Source organism: Strigops habroptila, chromosome 2 (assembly GCF_004027225.2).
Source record: "Strigops habroptila isolate Jane chromosome 2, bStrHab1.2.pri, whole genome shotgun sequence".
Classification (NCBI taxonomy): Eukaryota; Metazoa; Chordata; class Aves; order Psittaciformes; family Psittacidae; genus Strigops; species Strigops habroptila.
Genome location: NC_044278.2, coordinates 80,221,619 through 80,245,665, shown reverse-complemented (window position 1 = coordinate 80,245,665; position 24,047 = coordinate 80,221,619). Strand labels below are relative to the sequence as shown.

At 38.8% G+C, this 24,047-nt stretch overlaps 1 protein-coding gene across 1 annotated transcript in view; it reads left to right on the top strand.

The window, feature by feature from the left end:
- SCEL (sciellin) overlaps nt 1–24,047 on the top strand; it is a 47,824-nt gene that overhangs the window by 9,651 nt on the left and 14,126 nt on the right. Inside the window, exons 6-10 of the mRNA XM_030477571.1 lie at nt 6,643–6,711; nt 8,125–8,190; nt 9,412–9,477; nt 11,719–11,751; nt 14,115–14,186. Of these exons, the coding sequence (XP_030333431.1) occupies nt 6,643–6,711; nt 8,125–8,190; nt 9,412–9,477; nt 11,719–11,751; nt 14,115–14,186 (306 nt within the window). The remainder of the gene's footprint in view (nt 1–6,642; nt 6,712–8,124; nt 8,191–9,411; nt 9,478–11,718; nt 11,752–14,114; nt 14,187–24,047) is intronic.

Here is a 24,047-nt window from a genome sequence, read left to right as displayed (position 1 = left end):
ATAACTCAGACAACAATTGCATTGTACAGATAATCACAGGTAGCCTTCTGGAGGAAGAATTTATCCTTTCATTTCTCTCATTAACAACTAACTATTTGGCAAAAGATGGGAGAAATATTAAAATAATATAGTGACAATGAAAATATCATTACTATTTTTCTAAGCGCTAAATACTACTACACTTCCAGGAAGAATAAATCGTAACTGCATTTATAGCAATTAAATCTGAAGAGATGGAACTGAAGCAAAGGAGACACTTTCATTCTCTTCTTTATTAATAATCTAACCCTTTGAAATGACTGTTCAGTCATGGCATGAACCTGTTTTGTACATCTTGAACACTGCATGCAGCCTTTCACTTATGTGAAGAAACTACAAGAGAACCAGAAAAAAAATTAAAAGGAAGGTGAAAGAGGAGGATGACTGGGATGGAATATCTTTCATATATGGAATGTCTGAAGAGACAAAGGTTCCTTGATTTGGAAAAGAGTGATATTAGGAAAGTGAGTGAGGAAGGGATATTTTCTGTTTGTTACACTTTAAGAATGAGGAGATACTCTATAAAATGTTGAAGTAATGATTTAAAAAAACAAAACAAAACAAACAAAAAAAAAAAAACCACAAAGAAAAAAAGAAAGAAAAAACAAGAAAAGAAAAAAAAGCAGAACATTTGTTTTTCCCTTAACACATAGATTAATTGTAGGAGTCACCACCACAGGATATTGTGGATGCCAGAAATTTGAATTGGTTCAGGAAAACATTAGATGGGTGAATGGATCAGTGATCCAAAGGTGTCTGCTGGAAATAGCATTCTGGGTGCAAGCAGAGGCTATTCTTCAACCACTGCTTATCAGAAGCTGAAAAGGAGAAGTTAACATTATACTTACATTTCTTTCACTTTTTTCAAATCCTCTGTTAAAATTAAGCAGCACTGGAGTAGGACGCCAGATGGACCCTTCAAGTCTTTAAAATGAGCAAATACAGAACTGCTTAAAGCACTGTGCTGAAATTCTGAAAATACAAAATGAAACGTGAAAGAAATGGTGGCTCATCGGTTAGCTGTGAATTAGAAGTAACACTGATGCTTGCATCCGCAGCAATGCTATAGCAAGTTTAGTGAGACCTCTAGTGATCTTTTGAGTAACTGTAACTGCCGGTCACAGTCACAAGCTGCCCGTGACATGAGACAGTTATTCGCCCAATTAAAATTAGATTTGAAAAAGGCACAGAGCATAAGCTTGTAAAAATTGTGTCCCAGAGCTCCCTTGAAGGCTTTCTATTAAATACAACACTATTCTGTAATACTTGGCAGAAGGCGGGATATAAAATATTTTGTACATTAAGTTAGATTATAGCTCTAGGATTAATTATTTTGTACGTATAGCTTCAGTTTATCATAGAATCATAGAACAGTTAGGGTTGGAAAGGACCTTAAGATCATCTACTTCCAACCCCCCTGCTATAGACAGGGACACCTCGCACTAAACCATGTCGCCCAAGGCTCTGTCCAACCTGGCCTTGAACACCGCCAGGAATGGAGCATCCACAACCTCCCTGGGCAACCCATTCCAGTGCTTCACCACCCTCACTGTAAAGAACTTCTTCCTTATATCTAATCTAAACTTCCCCTGTTGAAGTTTGAAGCCATTACCCCTTGTGCTACCACTACAGTCCCCAAGGAAGAGTCCCTCCCCAGCATTCTTATAGGCCTCCTTCAGACACTGGAAGGCTGCTATGAGGTCTCCATGCAGCCTTCTCTTCTCCAGGCTGAACAGCCCCAACTCTCTCAGCCTGTCTTCATACGGGAGGTGGTCCAGCCCCCTTATCATCCTTGTGGCCCTCCTCTGGACTCACTCCAACAGCGCCATGTCCTTTTTATGTTGAGGACACCAGAACTGTATGCAGTACTCCAAGTGAGGTCTCACAAGAGCAGAGTAGAGGGGCAGGATCACCTCCTTTGACCTGCTGGTCACGCTTCTTTTGATGCAGCCCAGGATACGGTTGGCTTTCTGGGCTGCAAGCACACACTGCTGGCTCATGTTAAGCTTCTCATCAACCAACACCCCCAAGTCCTTCTCTGCAGGGCTGCTCTGAATCTCTTCTCCACCCAACCTGTAGCAGTGCCTGGGATTGCCCTGACCCAGGTGTAGGACCTTACACTTGGCTTGGTTAAACTTCATAAGGTTGGCATCAGCCCACCTCACAAGCGTGTCAAGGTCCCTCTGGATGGCATCCCTTCCCTCCAGCATATCAACCGAACCACACAGCCTGGTGTTGTCGGCAAACTTGCTGAGGGCGCACTCAATCCCACTGTCCATGTCGCTGACAAAGATGTTGAACAGGACCGGTCCCAACACCGATCCCTGAGGGACACCACTCGTTACAGGTTTCCAACTGGACATCGAGCCATTTACCACAACTCTTTGCGTGCAGCCATCGAGCCAGTTTTTTATCCACCGAGTGGTCCATCTATCAAATTGATGTGTCTCCAATTTAGAGACAAGGATGTCGTGCGGGACAGTGTCGAACGCTTTGCACAAGTCCAGGTAGATGACATCAACTGCTCTGCCCCTGTCCATCAGTTCCGTGGCTCCATCATAGAAGGCCACCAGATTGGTCAGGCAGGATTTCCCCTTAGTGAAGCCATGTTGGCTGTCACCAACCACCTCGTTGTTTTTCATATGCCTTAGCATGTTTTCCAGGAGAAACTGTTCCAAGATTTTGCCAGACACAGAGGTGAGACTGACTGGTCTGTAGTTTCCTGGGTCTTCCACCTTCCCCTTCTTGAAAATGGGGGTTATATTACCCTTCTTCCAGTCATCAGGAACTTCACCTGACTGCTAGGATTTTTCAAATATGATGGACAGTGGTTTAGCAACTTCATTCGCCAGCTCCTTCAGGACCCGTCGATGGATTTCATCAGGTCCCATGGACTTGTGCACGTTCAGGTTCTTAAGATGGTCTCGAACCTGATCTCTCCTACAGTGGGCCTAAGGTCTTCATTTTCACAGTCCCTGCATTTGCTTTCCAAGACTTTCGTGGTGTGGTCGGAGCATTTGCTAGTGAAGACTGAGGCAAAGAAGTCATTAAGAACCTCAGCCTTCTCCAAATCTATGGTAGCCAGTTCTCCCGATAGCTTCCGGAGAGGGCCCACATTGTCCCTAGTCTGTCTTTTGTTTGCTACATACCTGTAGAATCCTTTCCTGTTATCTTTTACATCCCTTGCCAAACTTAATTCTAGCTGGGCCTTAGCCTTCCTAACCTGGTCCCTAGCTTCCCGGGCAATGCTCCTATATTCTTCCCAGGCCGCCTGTCCTCGCTTCCACCTTCTATAAGCTTCTTTTTTCCCCTCTAAGTTTCCTCAGCAGCTCCTTGTCCATCCATGGAGGTCTCCTGGCCCTCTTGCTGCACCTTCTTCTAGTTGGGATGCAACACTCCTGAGCATGTAGCAGGTAATCCTTGAATATCGACCAGCAGTCTTGGGCCCCCTGCCCTCTAGGACTATATCCCATGGAACCTTACTAAGGAGGTTCCTGAAGAGGCCAAAGTCTGCTTTCTTGAAGTCCAGGGCAGTGAGCTTGCTGCATGCTCTTCTCACTGTCCGGAGGATCTCAAACTCAACCATCTCATGATCACTGCAGCCAAGGCTGCCCTGGAGCATCACATTTCCAACCAGTCCCTCCCTGTTGGTGAGCATGAGGTCCAGCATGGCACCTCTCCTTGTCGGCTCCTCTATTGCTTGAAAGAGGAAGTTGTCTTCCACACAATCGAGGAACCTCCTGGATTGCTTGTGCCGGGCCGTACCGTCCCTCCAACAGATGTCAGGATGGTTGAAGTCCCCCATGAGGACAAGGGCCTGCGAGCGTGAGGCTGCTCCTATCTGTCTGTAGAGCGCTTCATCCACAGAGTCCTCTTGAGCAGGCGGCCTGTAACAGATCCCCACCGTAATGTCCCCCATTGCTGTTCTCCCTTTGATCCTGACCCACAAACACTCTTCTAACTCATCACCCGTCCCCAGACAGAGTTCCATACTCTCTAGCCTATCACTGACATAGATAGCAACATCCTCTCCCCGTCTGCCTGGCCTGTCTTTTCTAAACAGCCTGTAACCTTCCATTCCGACACTCCAGTCATAGGAGCCATCCCACCATGTTTCTGTGATACCAATGACATCATATTCCCGTAGCCTTGCACACATCTCTAATTCCTCTTGCTTGTTCCCCATACTACGGGCGTTTGTATAGAGGCACCTTAGCCGAGCTCCAAATGCAGCCGACTCAATGGCTGGGGCAGCTGGAACATCTCTACATCACTCCAAGCACTTATTACAGGTGCTGGCAACTGACCAGGAGTGTTGGGATGGATCAATGCTCCCCTCCCCCAACACATCTAGTTTAAAGCTTTCTTGACCAGCCTGGCAAGCCTCCTACCAAAACAGCTCTTCCCCTTCTTTGTCAGACCAGCTCCACCAGCCTCCAGTAGACCTGGCCTCCCAAATGTTCTAAATAGCCAAACCCCTGGCTATGGCATCACCATTCTAACCATTTATTAACCTGCCAAATGCGCCTAGCGTTTTTAAGGTCCCCCCCTTTGTCCTGGAGAATCGATGAAAAAACTGTCTGAGCTCCAGAGCCCCTAACCACCTCTCCCAGGGCTCTGTAGTCCTTCTTAATGTTCTCCAGGCTACTGCTATCTATATCTCTAGCACCCACATGGACCACTAGAAGGGGGTAATAGTCAGCAGGACTTACTAGAGCAGGCAGCCTCTCAGCAACACCCCTGATCCGAGCCCCTGGCAGGCAACACACCTCCGTCGAGACTGGATAAAGCCGGCAGATGGGTGCCTCTGTGCCTTTCAAAGTAGAGTCCCCTACTACTATGACCCTCCGCTTTTTCCTGGAGGCACCAGTAGTGATCCTCTTTACTGGTGCATCAGCAGGATGCTCATTAAGTGTGGTGGGTGCTTTCTCATTAGCCCCCTGCAGAACCGCGAAGCGGTTCTGGGTGGGGACATCAGATTTAGGAGGAAGCCCCTTGTCGTTAATTGTCCTCTTCCTCCTTTTTTTGTTAGTTTTTCTCGTTACTAATTCCCAGCTTCCCGGGTTGCTGCCCTCCTTCTTTCCTATATGAGCAATGCTGGACGTTTGCAGCCCCTGCACAGTTTGGGCCTGGAGCAAGCAGCCCAGCTTCCTCTCAGCTTCCCTGGCATCTTTTAGCTCTCGAACAGCCTCCCGCAGCTCAGCCACCTGCTGCAGGAGGACCTCCACCAGGGCGCACCGAGTGCAGCCCTGCCCATTGTGCACCCTCGCCTCACGAGACGAGTCGAGGTACTCTCCACACTCCGAGGTCTGCGCCGCAGCCTCCCCTCTCACCGGCTCTGTCTGGGTGCCTACGCTGGCCACCGCCGGAGCAGCCAGAGCAGAGCTCCCACAGCGAGACCTGGTCCTGAGGCGAGTGCTCACCATCCCGCTCGCTGCTCGCGCAAACTGCCGCGCCACGCCCTATTCGCCGCGCTCCCTGGGATGGGTTTTTCCCCACTGGGGGCTGGTGCCGTCCCTCCTGGCGCCGCCCCCTGTGAGTCAGCTGCTCGCGTGAGCTGAGCTGCCGGGTGCTGGGCAAGTCCTGTCGAGGACTTGAGGCTCCCTCGGTCGCTCTTGCCGCTCCGAACTGAGGTTCCTGGACGCTGCGCTTCCCCCCGCTCCGGTGTTAAGGGCGTCCTCTCTGGAGATACGTCTGCAATTCTAGATGGAGATAACTAAAATTAAGTAATTTCTATATGTAAATAAGTTTTAAACTTATTTATTTAAATTTCTATATGTAAATCAGTTTTTGTAACCGAATATTTAACATAACCCCCTCACCTTACTATTTGTAATCAATTTCAATGTGCATCACTTTATATTTGAGCTTTTTGGAGTCCCACTATTCTTATTAAAGGGTATTCTATATACGGGAAGAAAGTTGAAATAAAATAAGTGCTTAAGCTGCTTTAGCTATGGTAGCTATGTGGTGCTTTCTGTGAAAATTTGGGGTTTACACAACAGCTGTAGAATCCATAAAGGGCTTGAAAAATCATGTGGTAGTTTCTCAGTGTAAATTTCATGGCTTAATGAAAGTAATTCAAGCACAAATAATCTAACTTATTGATAGATGTTATTTCTGCAGGTCACTACCATGCTTTGTTGGGGATTTCACACAAGAGTTGTCAAAGCACATTGATCTCGAAGAGCTGTAAAGAAAATGAGACTGTTGCATGTCTCAAGGGATGGTGAGGGAGAGGGGAAGGGAATAGTTTATGTGCTACTTGGCTGAACATTGCTTTGTTCCTCATATTCTGGTCTAATTCAAAGAAGTTGCAATCAACTTAACGACAATGAGCCTTGATACAGTATATCAATTAGTGTTTGAACATAACCTTTTAAACAAGTTTTTTTTCAGTGAGCTACTTAGACTCTTCAGATGTTAATGAACTAAATTTGTATTAATTCAGATGCGGTTCTAGACTTATTTTAATACTGGGCAATTTTTAATCTGTACAGAGGGAAAAAAACCTCCATCATTTAACATTATCAGAAGTGGGTTATTTTACTTTTTTTTAATATCTAGAGTGTATGTTATAAATAATTTCTGTGTTTCTGACAGAATTCCAGGCAAAAGTGATACTGATAAAATACATAAGTCCCCAACTCTGAATAACAAGGAAAGCAACAGGTATGATATCTGGAAACTTAATCATCTATGTATTATGTATTATAACTTATCAGGTATCATTTATGATGCATCATCACCTAAGTATTATAAAATATCATAATTTTTGATTACATGGACATGCCCAGAATATATAAAGACATTATTTATATGGCATATGGCTGAATAGTAGGCTTAATTTCAACACCTGACATCTGAAATGCTGACTTCTATATCTAGGTTATCACAGACTCTTTTTATAGCTAGTGAGGAGAAAAAGGATCTTTTGGAGGACAATTGACCTGATGTCTCTCAGATATTTTCTTTAGAAGAAGAGGAACTTTCCTTTAAAATGCCTATTTCTCCACATAGATTAAGAGAGAGGCCACTTCAGATTGCACATTCACTCATAAACAAGCAATTGTTTAAGAAACACAATATTTTATAAAAAAATCCAGAAAGAGTAAGAAGGTTTTGCAAACAGTTCAGTGGGGGCATGTTCTTGAGCTCTACATTTCTCTGCATGAATTCTACCAAATATAACAGGTATTGCTGAGGAAAGACTACACTAAAGAATTCTAATTAAGGTTTCCAGTGGAAAAAGCCATTGAACATCGCCAATGGAAAACCTGAGTACCAAAACATAAGAAATGGTTTTTTGATAGACAGGCTAACTGATTTTTCCAGTGGAAGGCTTTTCTTCTGTCAGAAGGTCAGTCTTTTGTTTAAAACAAGTTGAAACCAATTTTTAGTTTAAAATAAGCTAGCACATTTTTTTTTACATGTTATTAAAAAAGTTGTTGTGATGCAGAGATGGCCACTTTAAATATCTGACTACACCACACTAAAAATTTATATTCTTAAGAATTTACAGTTCTTACCTAATTGAAATTTTTATTTAAAAATTGAAAGTCAGAAAAGCTCAGACACGATCTTTTAAATGTAAAGGGACAAATGTATGGCTGTCAGTCCTGCTCTATCAGTAATAAATTACAATGAATATAGATGCCAGTGAGGGCTGAGCACAGCAATTAAATGTCATCTTGTGAAGTGCTGAGATATTACTCTGAAGAGCAAATGAGTATCCCTGGCATTTAAAGTTCAAATGAGATTATTCTTTTGAATTATGATTTTGCACCATTATGTTGTAAATCATGGTGATGATGACACATGAAACATCATCTAAATTGGATTTTATTTTATTTTGTCTAGAGATGACTGTTTAATAGACCTACCATGAATTCTGAAGTGAGACTTAAGTTAGACTTAAATAGTATATATTTTTTTTCTTGCCAAAGTGCAATAAAATAGTTTGTAAAGCTCTATTCTTCTGTTACTCTTACATTAAGAATTGCACAGGACAAGACAATAACTTTTTGACTTTTTTTCATGCACAATTATACAATTATTTAAGAATTAAGTATATTTCCTTAACAGACAATCTTGGACTCCTAATGCAGGACCCACAAACACTGCTGCGACTTCTCCAATCAAGAAAAAAAGGTATTTGTTACCACCATTGCTTGGTTGCCACAGAGTATATAGCGCTCTATGAAACTTCAGTAGCATATCACAACTACATAAAAAGAGCATTACCAACTTTCTCCTCCAGCATACTCCTATTTCTCAGCAAGCTCCTAGAATTAAACTTTTACATGCTCTGGCTTTTTCCATGGGAGTACTGTGTTGCAAGGTAATCTCTGTAGAGCCAGTTTTGTGAGCATGGTGAACATAGAGCAACAGATGCTGGCACTTTGCTGCAGCCCTTAACTCAGCTACCGTATGTCTTTTCCATGTCTAAATTTAAAGCATTGTAGCTCACTGTAATTGCAAAATGTCTGATGCCAAACTTAAACCTGTGCTGTTTCAGTACATATGAACCGCATGGTTTTCTATATGATGAACAGCTAGCTTTAAAAATTTGGATTTCTTTGGGCAAGAATAAAAACAGGGTTTAGAACAAAGAACTACTTTTTTGAGTTAAAATGTACTGGTGACAATGGCTATATTTTTATGCATCCTTCCCAGGCATGAATTCTGCCTTTTTTGATTTTCTTTTCTATATTTCATGTGTAAAAATGGTGATTGGTAGAATTATGGAAGTAGAAATTAAAATATCATCATTTTCCTATTGACAGCTTTGCTTGTTTGGTGGAAGTTTATGGTGTTTTCAGCCCAGTAGTTCTCTTCAGGCTCTTTGAAGATATGAAAAGCCATCACTGAACTGCAGTGTTTATGGTGCAATTGCTTTTCCCTCACAAACAATTGCTGAATTAATAGTTTTGAGAAAAAAAAAGAAAAAAAGAAGTGAAAGTGCTTGTGATGTTTATGTGACCTTTAATACCAGCCTGAATGTGTTTCTTGGGTTGATACTTGACACTCTTCCCTTTGTGCATTCTATCTGTCCTTCACATGAATGATCCATTTATTTGTACCATTCAGACTGCAGGTAAGACCACCTAGAGTCAGAGAACACATTTTTTTTACAAAATTAATTAAAATTGCTATATTATTTCCAATTTCATTCAGTTGTCTGGGGAAAAAAATCCAAAAAACCAAAAAGTGGTCTAAGAAGTGTCTGCATGCAGTATTTCAAAATACTAATAATTTAAGAAAATTTCCAGATATTTCTACATCACTTTTGACATTCTAACATTCATAGTGTGCTGTTCAGCCCCATAGCATTAAATTAATACTAAAAAAATTGTTTCTTAACACTGACAGGCAATCTTGGATGCCTCCCCCAGTTTCAAGTAGTAAGACCACGACAGAAACAGTGGAAACCAAAAGGTAAGTACTGATGATTGCTAGTTATTTCCTAATTCTTGGCTAAAGCTGATCTGGGAAGTGAGCCAAGAAGGCAATTCTTTGAGGGACTGTGTTTGATAAGCAAGATGGCATGGGCTCTTAGCAGCCTGATGTCCAGCATTGACTGAGGGCTGTGTATATGAAGTGCCAGTAACTTGAAGTTATGTAAGTGCTCCCAAATTTTTTCTACAAAGCTTGTAAGCTTTCTTCATGGTTTTGCTCTGGACTATTCCAGTTAGTTCTCCACAAGACAGATCTGCTATAGAGTGACTAGCCATAAGGGCAGGAATCTATCAGTGTCATGTGGTCTGACAACCAGGGGCTAATCCTGTGCCCTTTTGGTTAACAGTGGGCACAGGGTTAACCACAAGGTCTGCTTAGTCAGCAACCAGAAAGGTGTCCAAGAAATAGTTTAGAAGAAAAGCTCGAGCTAAAGTTACTTGCAGATGAATGTTTAATGTTCATTTCTGATAATAGAATCATAGAATTGTGTTGTGGTTTAAACATTGGTGTGTTATCAGCATTATTCTCAGACTAAAGCCAAAACACAGCACTGTACCAGCTACTAGGAAGAAAATTAACTCTATCCAAGCCAAAACCAGGATAAATGGTTTGGATTGGAAGGGACCTTAGGATCATCTATTTCCAACCCCCCTGCCACAGACAGGAACACTAGACCAGATTGCTCAAAGCCCTACCCAACCTGGCCTTGGTTGCTTTCTGGCAGATCAGAAAGAGAACAGAGAACGTTTCTTATGCTTTCATCTAAAAACAGAATATGGATGGTTTAAAACACTCATGAATGAACTTTCATTATATTCTTTGCTTAGGTCCCCTATTGGCTGCAGCATGGCCTTGTGCTTCCCCAGTTTTAATCTGGGAAATTTGCAACGTGTCTCAAGCAATCAGTGATGCAAATTAAATGGAACAAAAATGAACAGATACATTGTCATGTTAAGTATATTCCTTGGTAGACCATTGTCTAGGGAGTTTATGGAATCTCTGTCACTGGAAGATTTAATCTGAATCCTTAAAACCAAGTTTAGCAATTATTTTTATTCTTATTCTGTGCTTACTATTGTCCTATTGTCCATCTGTTTTGCCAAGACTCACTCACTCACCACCCAAAAGAAAGATAGCTCCTAGATGTTAAAGTTAATTCTCTTTCAAGTCAGTGCTTATTAGATATTTTTACTATGTCTGCTGTGATGAATTTATCTGGCTTCATTTCAATACCTCATCATGATTGTGGTAATTTTGAAAGCATAGGATAGGATGCATCCTCTATATGGCATCTGCCCAGCTTCTAACAAACAGCTTTCCTGTGTCCTTCTCAGCATTAATTCAGTTACTCCTCTACTCTCAGTTCAGAGAAGACCAAAATACAGGGCATAGTCATTCTGAAGCTTTCATGGCCCTTCCTGGATCATCTAGCAATGACGTCATCAAGCACAGTTGGTTAAACAGAGATGAGCATTAGAAGATTTATTTGTTTATCTTTTTAAAGTGCTTTGAAGATGTGAAAGCAATTTCAAACTGTGAATGTTACTATAACTAATAATTGTTAGACTTTACTTGCCAGTGAGATTCAGGAAACAAAGATGCATAGAGGCTAATAACCAGTTTTTAAAGGTCACTATCAGTCTTAAAGACAGGTGGAGCAAAGAGCTGTGTCTTTTCTTCAAATATGAGAATGGATGATTGTTCTGCTATCCTCAAGAAGTGAGTTCAGCAATCACAGGTTTAGGGGAGAGGAGATTGGTCAGCGTTTATATTTACTTACCTTTTCTGATTCTGAGACCTAGCCTTCTATAGTGAAGCATGACATGTAAACTTTTAAAGTGCTTTGCCTCGGTTCCAAGCTGATTAAGCACACTTTACAGCACACTTAAAAGAAATTGCAATTGAAGCTAAAAATATAAGCAGCTCACTGTAACTGAGTTTTTTGGTTGTGAATTGTGTGCTGAAAGAAACCCACCATTGATCAGAGTGAATGACTGGAGAATGTTAATTGAAGAATGATTGTCTTAATAACATACAAAGAATATTATTAAATTCAGTATTATGCTACTTGAGTTAAAAGTGTTATGTTCCACATTAATAAACAAAGAAAAATACCATCTTGGAAGGACAAAAAAGTAAAATTAATTGCTCTTGCCAAGTGCTTCAATACTAGCATTTTGCTACTTGGCTTCTGAAATGTTTACTCTTTTCTCTCTCTAGGACCACTTCAGCAAATTCAGAGGCTCCAACAACGTATGTCTTGCTTACTTTGTTTCTTAGTAGATTTATAAATGCAACACACTTACATGCACAAACTTGGATTATTATTTTGCATTTATTTATAATACAAAGACTGTATAATTTACCTGGGAGGGTTCCTCTATAGTCAGTATCACAGAATTGTATGAAGAAGACTTCCTTCCTTGAAGAAATGTAATTATTTTCACTTAGCTTAGAACACTGGATATTTATTCAAATTGAAAAACCAACTGTAACTGCATAAAAAATTAAAAACTGCTTCACAAGTTTAGTTCTACAGTTATATATGTTGCTAATGCAAATACCCCTTTATATTAAACTATGCTCTAAGGAGAGAGTGGAAAAGTATGTGAGCAATGTGAAGAAAAAGAAAGTGGTAAATTAAAAAGCTGTGCACATACAAAGACTTGTAATAGAAGGCATTGACATAAGATGAATTGACATAAAGTACTCTAAACTTATTTGAGTGTCTGCACAGGTTGCTCTAATTTTAGAAAATAAACTCATTAAATGAATTTATTAATTAAATAGACATTTCAGATGGTCTAAATTAAGAAAAGATTTCTTAACCAACCTGTAATTTCATGGCTTATAATTAAGGCAGCTACACAACTTCTCATGCTTTAGTTGCCATCCTAGTAAAAAGATTCTCTACAGCAGCATGTAACTCTCCTTTCTAAATCTATTGGCCACCTTCTTAAAATTCTTGCAATTTCTTATGATTCTAATATTCCTGTAGTGAGCAATCTGACTGATTACATGGATAAGTAAAAGTAGGAAAGTGAAATTGATTACTTATTTAGTTTCTAAAGAAATAGTACATTGCTAAATAAGTCAAATGTTCGTCTTTACTGAATAAGTAAAATCTATTTAGTAGAAAAGTATTTTAAAGTTCCTTTATTAGCAAAATAATTTTGAAACAGTAAAGAAACTCCACTTCATTACTACATCCATACTAGCAAAACAGCTAGTCTTGGAATTCTAATTTTTCAAAAGGCTCAGTGAATGGAGCAATCTAGTGTACTGAAACATTACATAGGTCTTTATGTATATTCTTTATATACATATATCATTCCTTATATATACGTGATAGATATATATTATAGAATCATAGAATCATAGAATGGTTTGGGTTGGAAAGGACCTTAAGATCATCTAGTTCCAACCCCCCTACCGTGGGCAGGTACACCTCACCCTAGACCATGTCGCCCAAGGCTCTGCCCAACCTGGCCTTGAATACTGGCAGGGATGGGGCATTTGCCACTTCTTTGGGCAACCTATTCCAGTGCCTCACCACCCTCACAGTAAAGAACTTCTTCCTTATATCTAATCTTAACTTCCCCTGTTTTAGTTTGAACCCATTCCCCCTTGTCCTATCACTACAGTCCCTGATGAAGAGTCCCTCTCTGGCATCCTTGTAGGCCCCATTCAGATACTGGAAGGCTGCTATGAGACCTCCATGCAGCCTTCTCTTCTCCAGGGTGAACAGCCCCAACTTTCTTATATTTAAAGAAAAAAACAGAAAAATGTTTCTCAAAGAAAATCCAAACTCATTGTGGTTACAAATGTAAGAAATAGAATATCTACAATGATAAGTCACTTAAATGTTATAATGTGTTTCCAAATATCTTCTTCATAGAATCATAGAATCATAGAATATTTAGGGTTGGAAAGGACCTTAAGATCATCTACTTCCAACCCCCCTGCTATGGACAGGGACACCTCACACTAAACCATGTCGCCCAAGGCTCTGTCCAACCTGGCCTTGAACACCGCCAGGAATGGAGCATCCACAACCTCCCTGGGCAACCCATTCCAGTGCTTCACCACCCTCACTGTAAAGAACTTCTTCCTTATATCTAATCTAAACTTCCCCTGTTGAAGTTTGAAGCCATTACCCCTTGTGCTACCACTACAGTCTCTAAGGAAGAGTCCCTCCCCAGCATCCTTATAGGCCCATGTCAGACACTGGAAGGCTGCTATGAGGTCTCCATGCAGCCTTCTCTTCTCCAGGCTGAACAGCCCCAACTCTCTCAGCCTGTCTTCACACGGGAGGTGCTCCAGCCCTCTTATCATCCTCGTGGTCCTCCTCTGGACTCGCTCCAACAACTCCATGTCCTTTTTATGTTGAGGACACCAGAACTGTATGCAGTACTCCAAGTGAGGTCTCACAAGAGCAGAGTAGAGGGGCAGGATCACCTCCTTTGACCTGCTGGTCACACTTCTTTTGATGCAGCCCAGGATACGGTTGGCTTTCTGGGCTGCGAGCACACACTGCCGGCTCATGTTAAGCTTCTCGTCAACCAACACCCCCAAGTTCTTCTGCCTTCAATATGTTTCCACCATTCCTATTGCAGGGATGCCTTTTCATCAGAACAGGTGACCCCTCAGAAATCCAAGACTGATATGGATGATCGAGCTACAGCAAGGTAACATAAGCAAATATAATCAAAACAATATTTTGATAAACATAGAAAAATGTGATATTAAGTACCCAATCTGTTTGATTTCCATATTTGACGGCTCATTTGGACATGGTGTGTGATAAATGCAGCATTTATCTAGTCCTAGAAACACAAACTTTGAGTTCCGTCTTATTGACTTGCTAAGTTACCGCAGATGTCTCATTTTTTATTCTTTCAGTCTGTCTAGCCTGCATCTTAAAGAGCAACATATAGATAGTTGCTGCAACTGTTTGGAAAAAGATGAATTGCAGTAGTATGGATTAGATAGTGTATTTTCTTTGGTTTTCAATAAATTGTGGGAGAGGTAATATCTACACACTACTATGTATATTAAAAAAAACCCCAAACCCAACTTGCGCATTGTTTTAACATTTTAAATAGTAAAACCCCAACATATAACAGTTAGCGTGACAAAAGTAGTATGTTTAAACAGATGGACTTGTTCTTGTGGTGTGAGTTAGATGGCATATGTACTAATGTATCTTGGAAAGACTACAGAATACCATGAAAACTATTAGTGGAAAAGACATAGAAGGTTTTTGTTTGGTTTGGTTTGTTGGTTTTTGTTGTTTGGTTGTTGGGGGTTTTTTAACTGAAATTCCAGCAAATTGCAAGTTTCTCTACTGATGGAGATGTTACATTTTTCAAAACAATCAGCAATAACCATGAAAAAAAATTGACTCTGTGTCCTTGACCAGAATAAAATGCCTGCATAAGCAATTAATAAGTGAGTGAATTAGAAGTAGATTTCTAGATATGGACTGAGAATTATAGTAGCTCATTTTGCAGTTTTTAACTGGAATTATTAAATGGTGCAGACACTAAAATTAGTTTAACTTAGCTAATTTTATTTAATTTGATTCATAAAATAGTTTTGTGAGGTCTGAAGCCACAGTCTGTATTATTTTGTATTGTGTCCCTCTCCCCCAAAGATGCCAGTATGTAAAAACAGTACAAAACATTAATAAAAACATGCAAAAGATGCCTGACAGTGTAATCCCTAGGAAAAAAGCAATGTTTCAGTGAAATATTTTGCTGTTAACAAATGTGGGAGATCTTAGAGAATTAAGTATGCCAGTGTATTAACTAAGGAAGTCACAACCATTCTTCATTCCTAAAGGCTTATTAAGGTCTTACTTAACCCCCACCCTCAATCAGTTCATATTCATCATCCCCTGGTGGCTCTCATTACCATATCAAGGTTTGTATTCCTGTCCCTCCATTGGTGGAAAGCTGGAGGAATATTTTACTGGTCTACAAGTTTCTATGGCAACATTGTGCTGCTAGACCTATTTGTGTCAGTATATAAACTATAAGTAGCCTGTAATCTTAGCAGGCAAAATTCAGCCCTCTCTACTCCTGCTATAATTCCTTTACATTTGGTTGGTGCTTCAGCTGTCGTCCATCTGCTGCTGCTGTGTTAGCTTCATAAAACTACACATTTTTGTTAAATTTACACTAACCAAAAATGCATTAAGCAGCTGTCAGCAGAAGCGCCCTTTTTCTCTTAAAGATGTCATATAAATACTACACTTTTGGCAAAAAGGGTTGTGCTACACAGGGAAAGCAAACAGTTACACAAGTATTTCTAGTAACACTGACATGTATTAGAATAACATTTTCTCTTACATCTTTTCATTTCCCATATTTTTACTTAGAATGGAAAGATTTTCAGGTCACACTTTTTAATGTCATGCTTAATTGATTATTTGTTTTTTGCTCAGGATTCTGATAGGGATGTTAAAGGAATAATGAACTAATTTCAGTATAGAATAAGTGGAAAATGGCGATTGTTTTTCTATCAAGCTGGTCAGCAATACAATGAACATCATTTGAAATCCCCAAAAGTATGTCAGATACTATCTCTTTTGGCTAAAATTGTAAGCTTTATTTTATACTGTTTCAAGCAAGGCATAACACTGATTCTGTTAATGTAAAAAGCTGTTTTTGCATTGTTCTCAAGTAAAACAGTTACACTTGGCATCCATATTAAAACATAGAGTATATAATAATGTATAGCATATCTGAAGGCATGGACATATGGGTCCCCATCTTTTGGACATGATTAACAGAATGGAATAGACACCTCATGATTAGTGAGGGCATCTACATGTACCCTAGACAGTGTAAGTAGGATAGGAACCAAAGAAAGTAAAGATAACCACTGTCCAATAATTGTGTATTTTTCACAGCATAATAGGTTGTCCCCAAGTCAGGTCTCTTGATATCTTACAAATGCAGCAGCATATGAGCACTGCACTGGATACATACAGAGACATTTTTCTGATTTACTCAATAGGTCTTATATTCATTGCTCATCAAGTTCTTTTTGTGTTTTATTTACATTTCGGTTGAAATCCAAGATTCTCACTCTGTGATATCCCATTATAGAATTGTAGCAACCATTAACTGCAGGTGATTAAAAACCTGCATTTTTTAAAGAACCATGTTCTGTGGGCAATCTTGTTAAACCACTTCAAACATCCTGAGGGTGTTTACCACAGCTTTAGTCTTTCATTAACAATTACAGTTAGGATGCAAAAATGTGTATTCGTATAAATGCTTTTATATGGGGTTCACTTGAATTCAACTACACTGCTTCCTCGCATATGATCTATACAGAAATTAACAATACTTGGCACAGTGGGCCACATTTACCAGTGCAGTAACTAAGGTATTACCACCAAAAGAGTCAGAATAATTAAAAAATATTTCCAAGAGTTCGTAAATTGTAGAAGTAATGAATTTATCTTTTAATTTGCATAGATATATCGGAATTTATGTTGGACCTACTTGAGGAGAAGCTTTTAAATGGGTAGTAACAGGGGCTATAGAAAAACTTAGAGAGAGATCCCAACTCAGCTTTTAAAGCATCTGAAGTGAGATTGTCTGCTACCAGTGAATGGCTATCACTTTGTAGGGGCACATGGCATATTATAGAAACTTTCACATAAGTATGTCTTTTTGGTATGCCATTGACAGCAGAGTTAGGTAGAAGGAAATGTTTCAGCTGTGTATTTCTATGTATGTTTGTGAGATACAATTTCTAGGGAACAGAAACAAGGAACTACATTATTTTTGTGGCATAATTAAGCAGATATTATATTCTTAGCTCTTCAGCATTTTGTTTTCTATAAAGTACAGGGCACTGAATGTACAGGGTTTTCCTACACTGTACAGATAATTCACTATAATTACTCCTATCAGATAGTAGAAAATTTAGACAATACTGTAGATATATTTGTATTATGTTCCTTTTTAATGATGTCCCTATTTGACCCAAGATGTGTTGCCAGTTTTCATTATAAAAGATCATGAAAGAACAACACATTAATTACCTGTGCTTAAACTATCTCTTGTAACAGGATAGTTTCTGTGTCTATCAACATTTGACAACTTCAAAGAGTGGAAAAATAAGATACAGATTTTTTTTCAAATTATTTAAAAATAAAAGTAAATTGGTATCGACTCAGAATTTTCCAAACCAAAGGAACTAAACCCATCATGTCAGGTCTCCTAAATGAACATTTGTTAATAAAAATCATTGTTCTAGACATGCAAAAAGCACAAAACTGAGACAACATGTAAGTACATTTTGAGTCACTGGCCAATTATGTGTTCCCATTACATGAAAAAGTTAAATCTGGTTTATGGAGTGAGACAGGCAATTCTCACAGCCACTAGAAACATCTTACAGAATTACCTTAGGTTGGATTAAAGTTTAGATGGCCAAAATTAGAAGGCATGACTCCCAGTCCAAGTATTCCTGTGTGACTTTTCCATTGTGATGTCTTTTTCATTTGCTTTCACTTTTTAGTGAGACCTTCAGGAGACCTCTAAAACGGTCTGGAGAACAGTTGTGTCACTCAAAAAATGTTGGAAACAAGCATACTAAAATAGAACTCATGTAGGCATGCCCATAATTCAGTAGTTGTAACTACAACCAGATCTTGCTTTGGCTACAATGACAATTTTTTGTTTATGGTAAAGTGAAGTGGCTTTACACTTTCTAGATTGTTTTTGATAGTACAAATTAATACAGTCATTTTTGATGATATACTTTTGCATTTCAGCAGAAGGCACTTCCTAGTGACAGGGACCTTCTGCCTCCCAATTCTGACAGATTCAGCATTCAGTCGAATGCTTGTTTACAGCTTTTCTGCATGTTGATATAATTGATTTGCTGTTGCAGAGCTCATGTGAAGAGACCTATGCCCATTATTCCTTACTGAAAAGTTAATACAGTGTTTACAGGGTCATACATATCCTCCATGCAAAATTCAGTTAGTTGTTATCCTTTCTTCGTTGATCTTTCCCAGTCCACCTCCTTTTAAACATTCTGATCAACAGCTTCTTACTCTGTATTTAACTCTAAAATCCTGTGGGCTTAGCATTACACTGGCTTTGGCACAGCATAAATTGTCTTTCACAGTTGACTGCAGACCTCCTCTGTTCTCTTATCCTTGGCTGTTATTGATGAAAGGTCTGAATGAGGGCTCCTGGCACAGATTAGTGAGCATAGTGGTGTGGAAGGAAATGTACCCTGCTTCAGAATAAATGCCACTCTTTTCTCAAAGACCTTCTTTATTTATTTTCAGTTATACATGAAAAGTCTGATATAGGCACAGTAAAGCAGCCATGCGTGGCACATCGAAATTCAGCTGGGCCTGTGATGTTTAGCTTTATCCAGTGAGGTGCCTGACATGCTTAATACACTCTAGACCAACTCTTTCAGATCAGTTTTAGAAGGTCCAGTTGGCAATCAGTTGTTATTGTCGTCTTCTGTTTTGGTATGAGTAGGTCAGAAATGCTCTTAAGGTTTTAGCCAGACTTGGTTAGCGTGGTCTTTGCGTATCCCATCATGTCAGAAGAAGACACTGTTGATCAGAATGCTTTGCAGGAGGTCAGTTGGGAGAGATCACTGAAGAAAGGACAACAGAATCAACTTATTTGCTATCACATTTAGAAATATTATGTATATCTTATAATATCATTCATTAGAAATAGGGAGTCACCTCAGTAGTTTTATAATCCTGCTCAGGGCTTTTAATCAGAAAACAGATGGAGATCTATTAAAAATATTGTGCATGACTCTAATAAATCTGCCTCTGCATTGCTGATGCTGCTGATGATGACAAAGTGAGTAGATCTGGAACCTCACTGAGTACCCTAGACTTTGACATGAAGTGCCCCACTGATTAAAGACTTTAGAGCAAATTTGTGTGGTCCTTCAGTTTTCTGGTCCATAGAACACCACCTACAATACTGGTGCTTGGCTATTCAACTGTTTTGTGTATCAGCAAAGAGGCATAATGAAATTCTAGGTAACAAGGCAAGAATGCCTACAGGAATTTGGGAACATCTGGGACTAGAAATGGGCTCAGCAAGACCTCAAAGTTTAAGTAAGCGTTCACTGACTGACTAGGGACTTGTGATCACATACTCTCCTGCCTGATACTAGAAGTTCAAGAGCATGGCTGGGGTCTGTTTAAAATTTCATTTCTCACTCTCTTTCCCACACATGTCCAGGATCAATTTCAACTTGGCCTCAGCATTAAGGACAGTCAGAAAAATGTAATCAAAATTTTTAAAAACTACTTTTGTTGATTGTTTTCCTCATTCCTTTCAGAATTTGCAAATACATTAGAAAGGTTTTCATTGCTTTCATCAAACAACTAATGACACCACTAAATTTTTTATGTAGGCATGGACATGGTTCACATGTTTCCTGTTTCTATCCCATCTGAAACTTTATCTGAATGTTTTCAAGATTAAAAAAAAAATCAAAAAAACCCCCAAAACCAAAACCAAACAAAACCTACTAGCTGTGCTTGAATGTCTGCATGGTGGGATTCATTTGTTTTCCTTTTTGATGGTGATCTGACTTGTCACCAGTTAAACCAGAATTACAGAATTATTATCCACCTAAATAAATGAGATTCACAAATGTATTTCATAGAGCAGAAGGACTGTAAAGTACTAGATCTTCATCTCAAATGAACTGAGTTAGAAATCAGATGCAGATTGAAAGACAGAGCAAAATGTACACAACTCAATTTCTAAGATTTTAATACAGAACATGAAAAGAAAAAAAAACCCCATACTTTGTGATTACACCAGACATTAAATTTTATATCATTAAAGATGACTTGCATGCCCACAGGTCTTTTGTACATTAAATCAAGGAAGATATTAGATACCTAAAATTAATAAAATGTGATAATACAAAAGACAATTGTTCTGTAAATTAAAGAATATTTGCTGATATTGATGCAGGGTCAGAGATACAAAGCTTTTGAAATTTAGGTAATTTCTGGAGAGCTCGTCAAAGAAGCCCTAAATAATTTCCCTTTTTGTTTGTGTCTGAGAGGCACAGGGGGTCCAAGATATGGCAGAATAGATGTGTCTTGTTAAACTAAGCCATAAATTTTGTATGCAGCCTGCCTTGACAGCTTTTTTTAAACCTACTTTACTTATATTCTTTGATAGCCCTTTATTCTGCTGGATTCTCTTCATTAGTTGTCAAATTTCTAATCCTATTTTACACAAGCAGCTAGAGGCAAAATAGCAGACAGCAGCAGCAAAATTCATGGTTAACAAGTTTATAGCATGAGGCCCACAGTGACCCAGGTGCACATAGGTTTTTCTGTCCTTCAGAGTGGGCCTTTCTTGTAGATTGATAGTGCTATTTTGAGCATTTTTCTGAAAAGGATCTTAATAGACTTTTTTCTTGAGGTAGTTACTTACAAAGGGAAAAGTAAATGAATCAATAGAATTGTCTTCCATACTTCAGTGATGATAACAAGCACACCTGGATCTTAATCTAAGTCTTAATGCTTTTATTTTAAAATAAATTAATTAATTTTTTCAATACTTGGTCCTTTTGTGCAAAATATGATACAAAATCCTCTGTACTGCTGTTGCAATATTTTTGTATAGAATACAAACATATATATTTGTTATCCTAAGTAGGTGGTCCTGTAAAATTCCAGTCATGTCCTGTGGCTGTATTAAAATATTTCATCTTCCTGAATTTACGAGCAAATTATATATTCTTCTCCTGGCAGGCTGTCTGACCTTACTCATTCTCATCCATTTAGAAAAACACTCACCCTAGGCAGAATATACACAGTGATGTAATGACTGTCTCTGAAAATACTGTGCTTGGAAGTGGCATCCTTTGGAATGACCTATGAAAAATGTCAGCCTCTATTACAAGTCACCTATCATATTTGAAAGATATTTCCCCAGGTTTGTCTAAACTGCTTTGTGTAGAAGTTTTATGCTGCTGTTTTCCATCATCATCTATATTTTGAAAATATGTTGACAAATTCGAGAATTCAGCCAGCCTTGGACACTGAAATAGTTTATTTTTTCGAATGACAGTTATACCTGTGACTGGAAAGGCTTCTCCACAACAGCCTTTCACTGCATCTGACATTCTGATAATCAAGAAGCTTATTTAATGTATGAATATACATGTTAGTCTCTTCCCCGCTTTGGTATTTGATATCCCTTTTAGAAGTATTAGGAAAGGTATAAATTGTATTGCTGTTTTTCAGCATGCTAACAACTCTCAAACAAAACCTAAATTGAAATTCTGTTTAAGCTCTGTATTGCACATCCTTTCTAATTTGAGAAATCTAATGTGAGATGGGGTTATGCAGTGATAGCAACACTTCTGCCCAGTGTGTGCTATTGCTAAAGTAAATGTAGCTAAGCTAACAAGGAGAGATTAAAAGAAACAGTAAAATGTTTCTTTTTTTTTTATGGTCAGTATGCCCTGAACATAATCAAATAAATTCTGACTTATCCACTGTGTCCTGCAGCTTGCCCTGCTTTACGTTTTATCCATATATGTAAATGCTTTACATTTTATCCACATATCCACATATCCATACATTTTATCCATATATCCATATTTATACATAAATGCTTTACATTTATTTTATTTACATTTATTATTTTAACCTGAACTATGCTTGAACCAGTAGCTTGAAGTTGTACATCCCATGACCTCTCCTTTGCACTAGCCAACCACCTCAAGGCAAAGAACTTGCAAGATGTCAACCTTAATTAATTGCTGCAGTCATATCAAGCAGATGTTTCATAAGGGTGAAAATTCGAGAAGTGTGACCAGTGCAATAAATGAATATTTTCTAAGAGTTATATTTTACAGAAGTTTGTTCCATAGGAACCATAAAGCGTAGCTGAACAGGTCAGTCAGCATGTATTTTTGTGCTGTAATCTGCAGCTGCAACTGTTTCTGTGCACTTATTAGGACTCTTCAGTGTTGGCGTTCTACAAATCAGGCTGGTAGTTGTCAAGGAGTGCACATGCAGCCTAGACTTTTGTTACTTTTGTTACTATCCCTTTGGACAGCGAATAAAATCTTCCTCGCAAGCCGGTCAATGCACATGATACTCAAAGCGCTGAAAATAATGTATGAGGAAGTAAAAAAATACTGTTGCAGCTGTTGGCTGCAAAGTCATGATGATTTAAAGTCTACAGAAGGGAACTAACTCCTCTATCCCTTGAGTGGCACCAAGGATTAATATGGGCTGGTAAGCACATTTCTGAAGGAATGATTCTTAAATTATGGGAAGTTTGTAAATATTTTTTTTTTTAATGATTTTCAAATAGATCAAGATTGAGCTATTTTAGATAACTCCTTTTGCATTTGAAAACTCTGTGCAAAGTGAACAGAGCAATTGAAGGTTAAGCAAATGTGAAGTTACTTGGGAAGAGTGTTAAAATACATGTGAAAACCTAAAAAGATCATGTTTTAAAGCCAGAATCTTTCCTGATGATCTTGAGGGCATTTCTTCCTTCCCTGTTGACAGAAAAATGTTACCTATAGCAAGTATATAAGTGATATAACTTCCCAGTGTTCTACAGTAAATTTCTATAGCATCATTAATTCAGTTATATAGCATTTGATATTAATTCATTTATATAGCATTTGATATAAACACACTAAGACAGTTTAATATTTCCTACAAAGATTAACACACGTTCTAATATCTTGGCCTTGTGGTAGGAACATATTTTATCTGTATTGTATTTGAATTTCTTTTTATAGGAAAGTGTCTTCAATTAAGTTATCTGATTCTGAAAGAACTCCGAGAAATTATTAAAAATACAAAATTGAAAATTGTAAAAAAAGTGAACACAATATTTTATACCTATGCTGTAAGTAGAAATTTCAAATGTATCTGGTTTACTGAGCTAAGTCTCATAAAAAGCATAGTGGAATTTGGTTCTCCAAATGCTTATTCCTTTGGAAATCAGACAGAGTAGCGTGCTGGCCTGCAGGGCACAGCTCTGCTACTGTCACAGCCTTTCTGTTGCTTCACACTGTGAAAGTCAGCAGAAGTAAGTGGAAAGGCTACTGATAACACTGCTGAGTAAACTGCATGTAATCCCATGACTGCAGCCAGAACGAACAGGAGTCCCAAATCTCCTGCTTTCTACGTTTTGGGTGAATATGCAACATTGCAGCCAATATATATGTGAGGGTTACATAGCACATAAAGATCACAATTGAGGTAGCTTTGCAAAAGCAAAGCTTCTGTAGGCTTTATAGAAGACTAGAGATGCATATTTTAAATACCTCTAAGAACTTAAAAGAATGGAGGATACAAGAATAATAATGTTTTACTCAAGCCAGACACATGCACAAGCTAGAGATTTGTTCTTGAAGAAATGTAAGTTAACAAAATAACTGCCTGAGGTCTTATTAGACTTATTATCATTTTAGTGTTGCTGCCTCCAAGTACTGAGGAAGCAAACTGCCATCGAGTTCATAAAAGAAAGGATATTTCT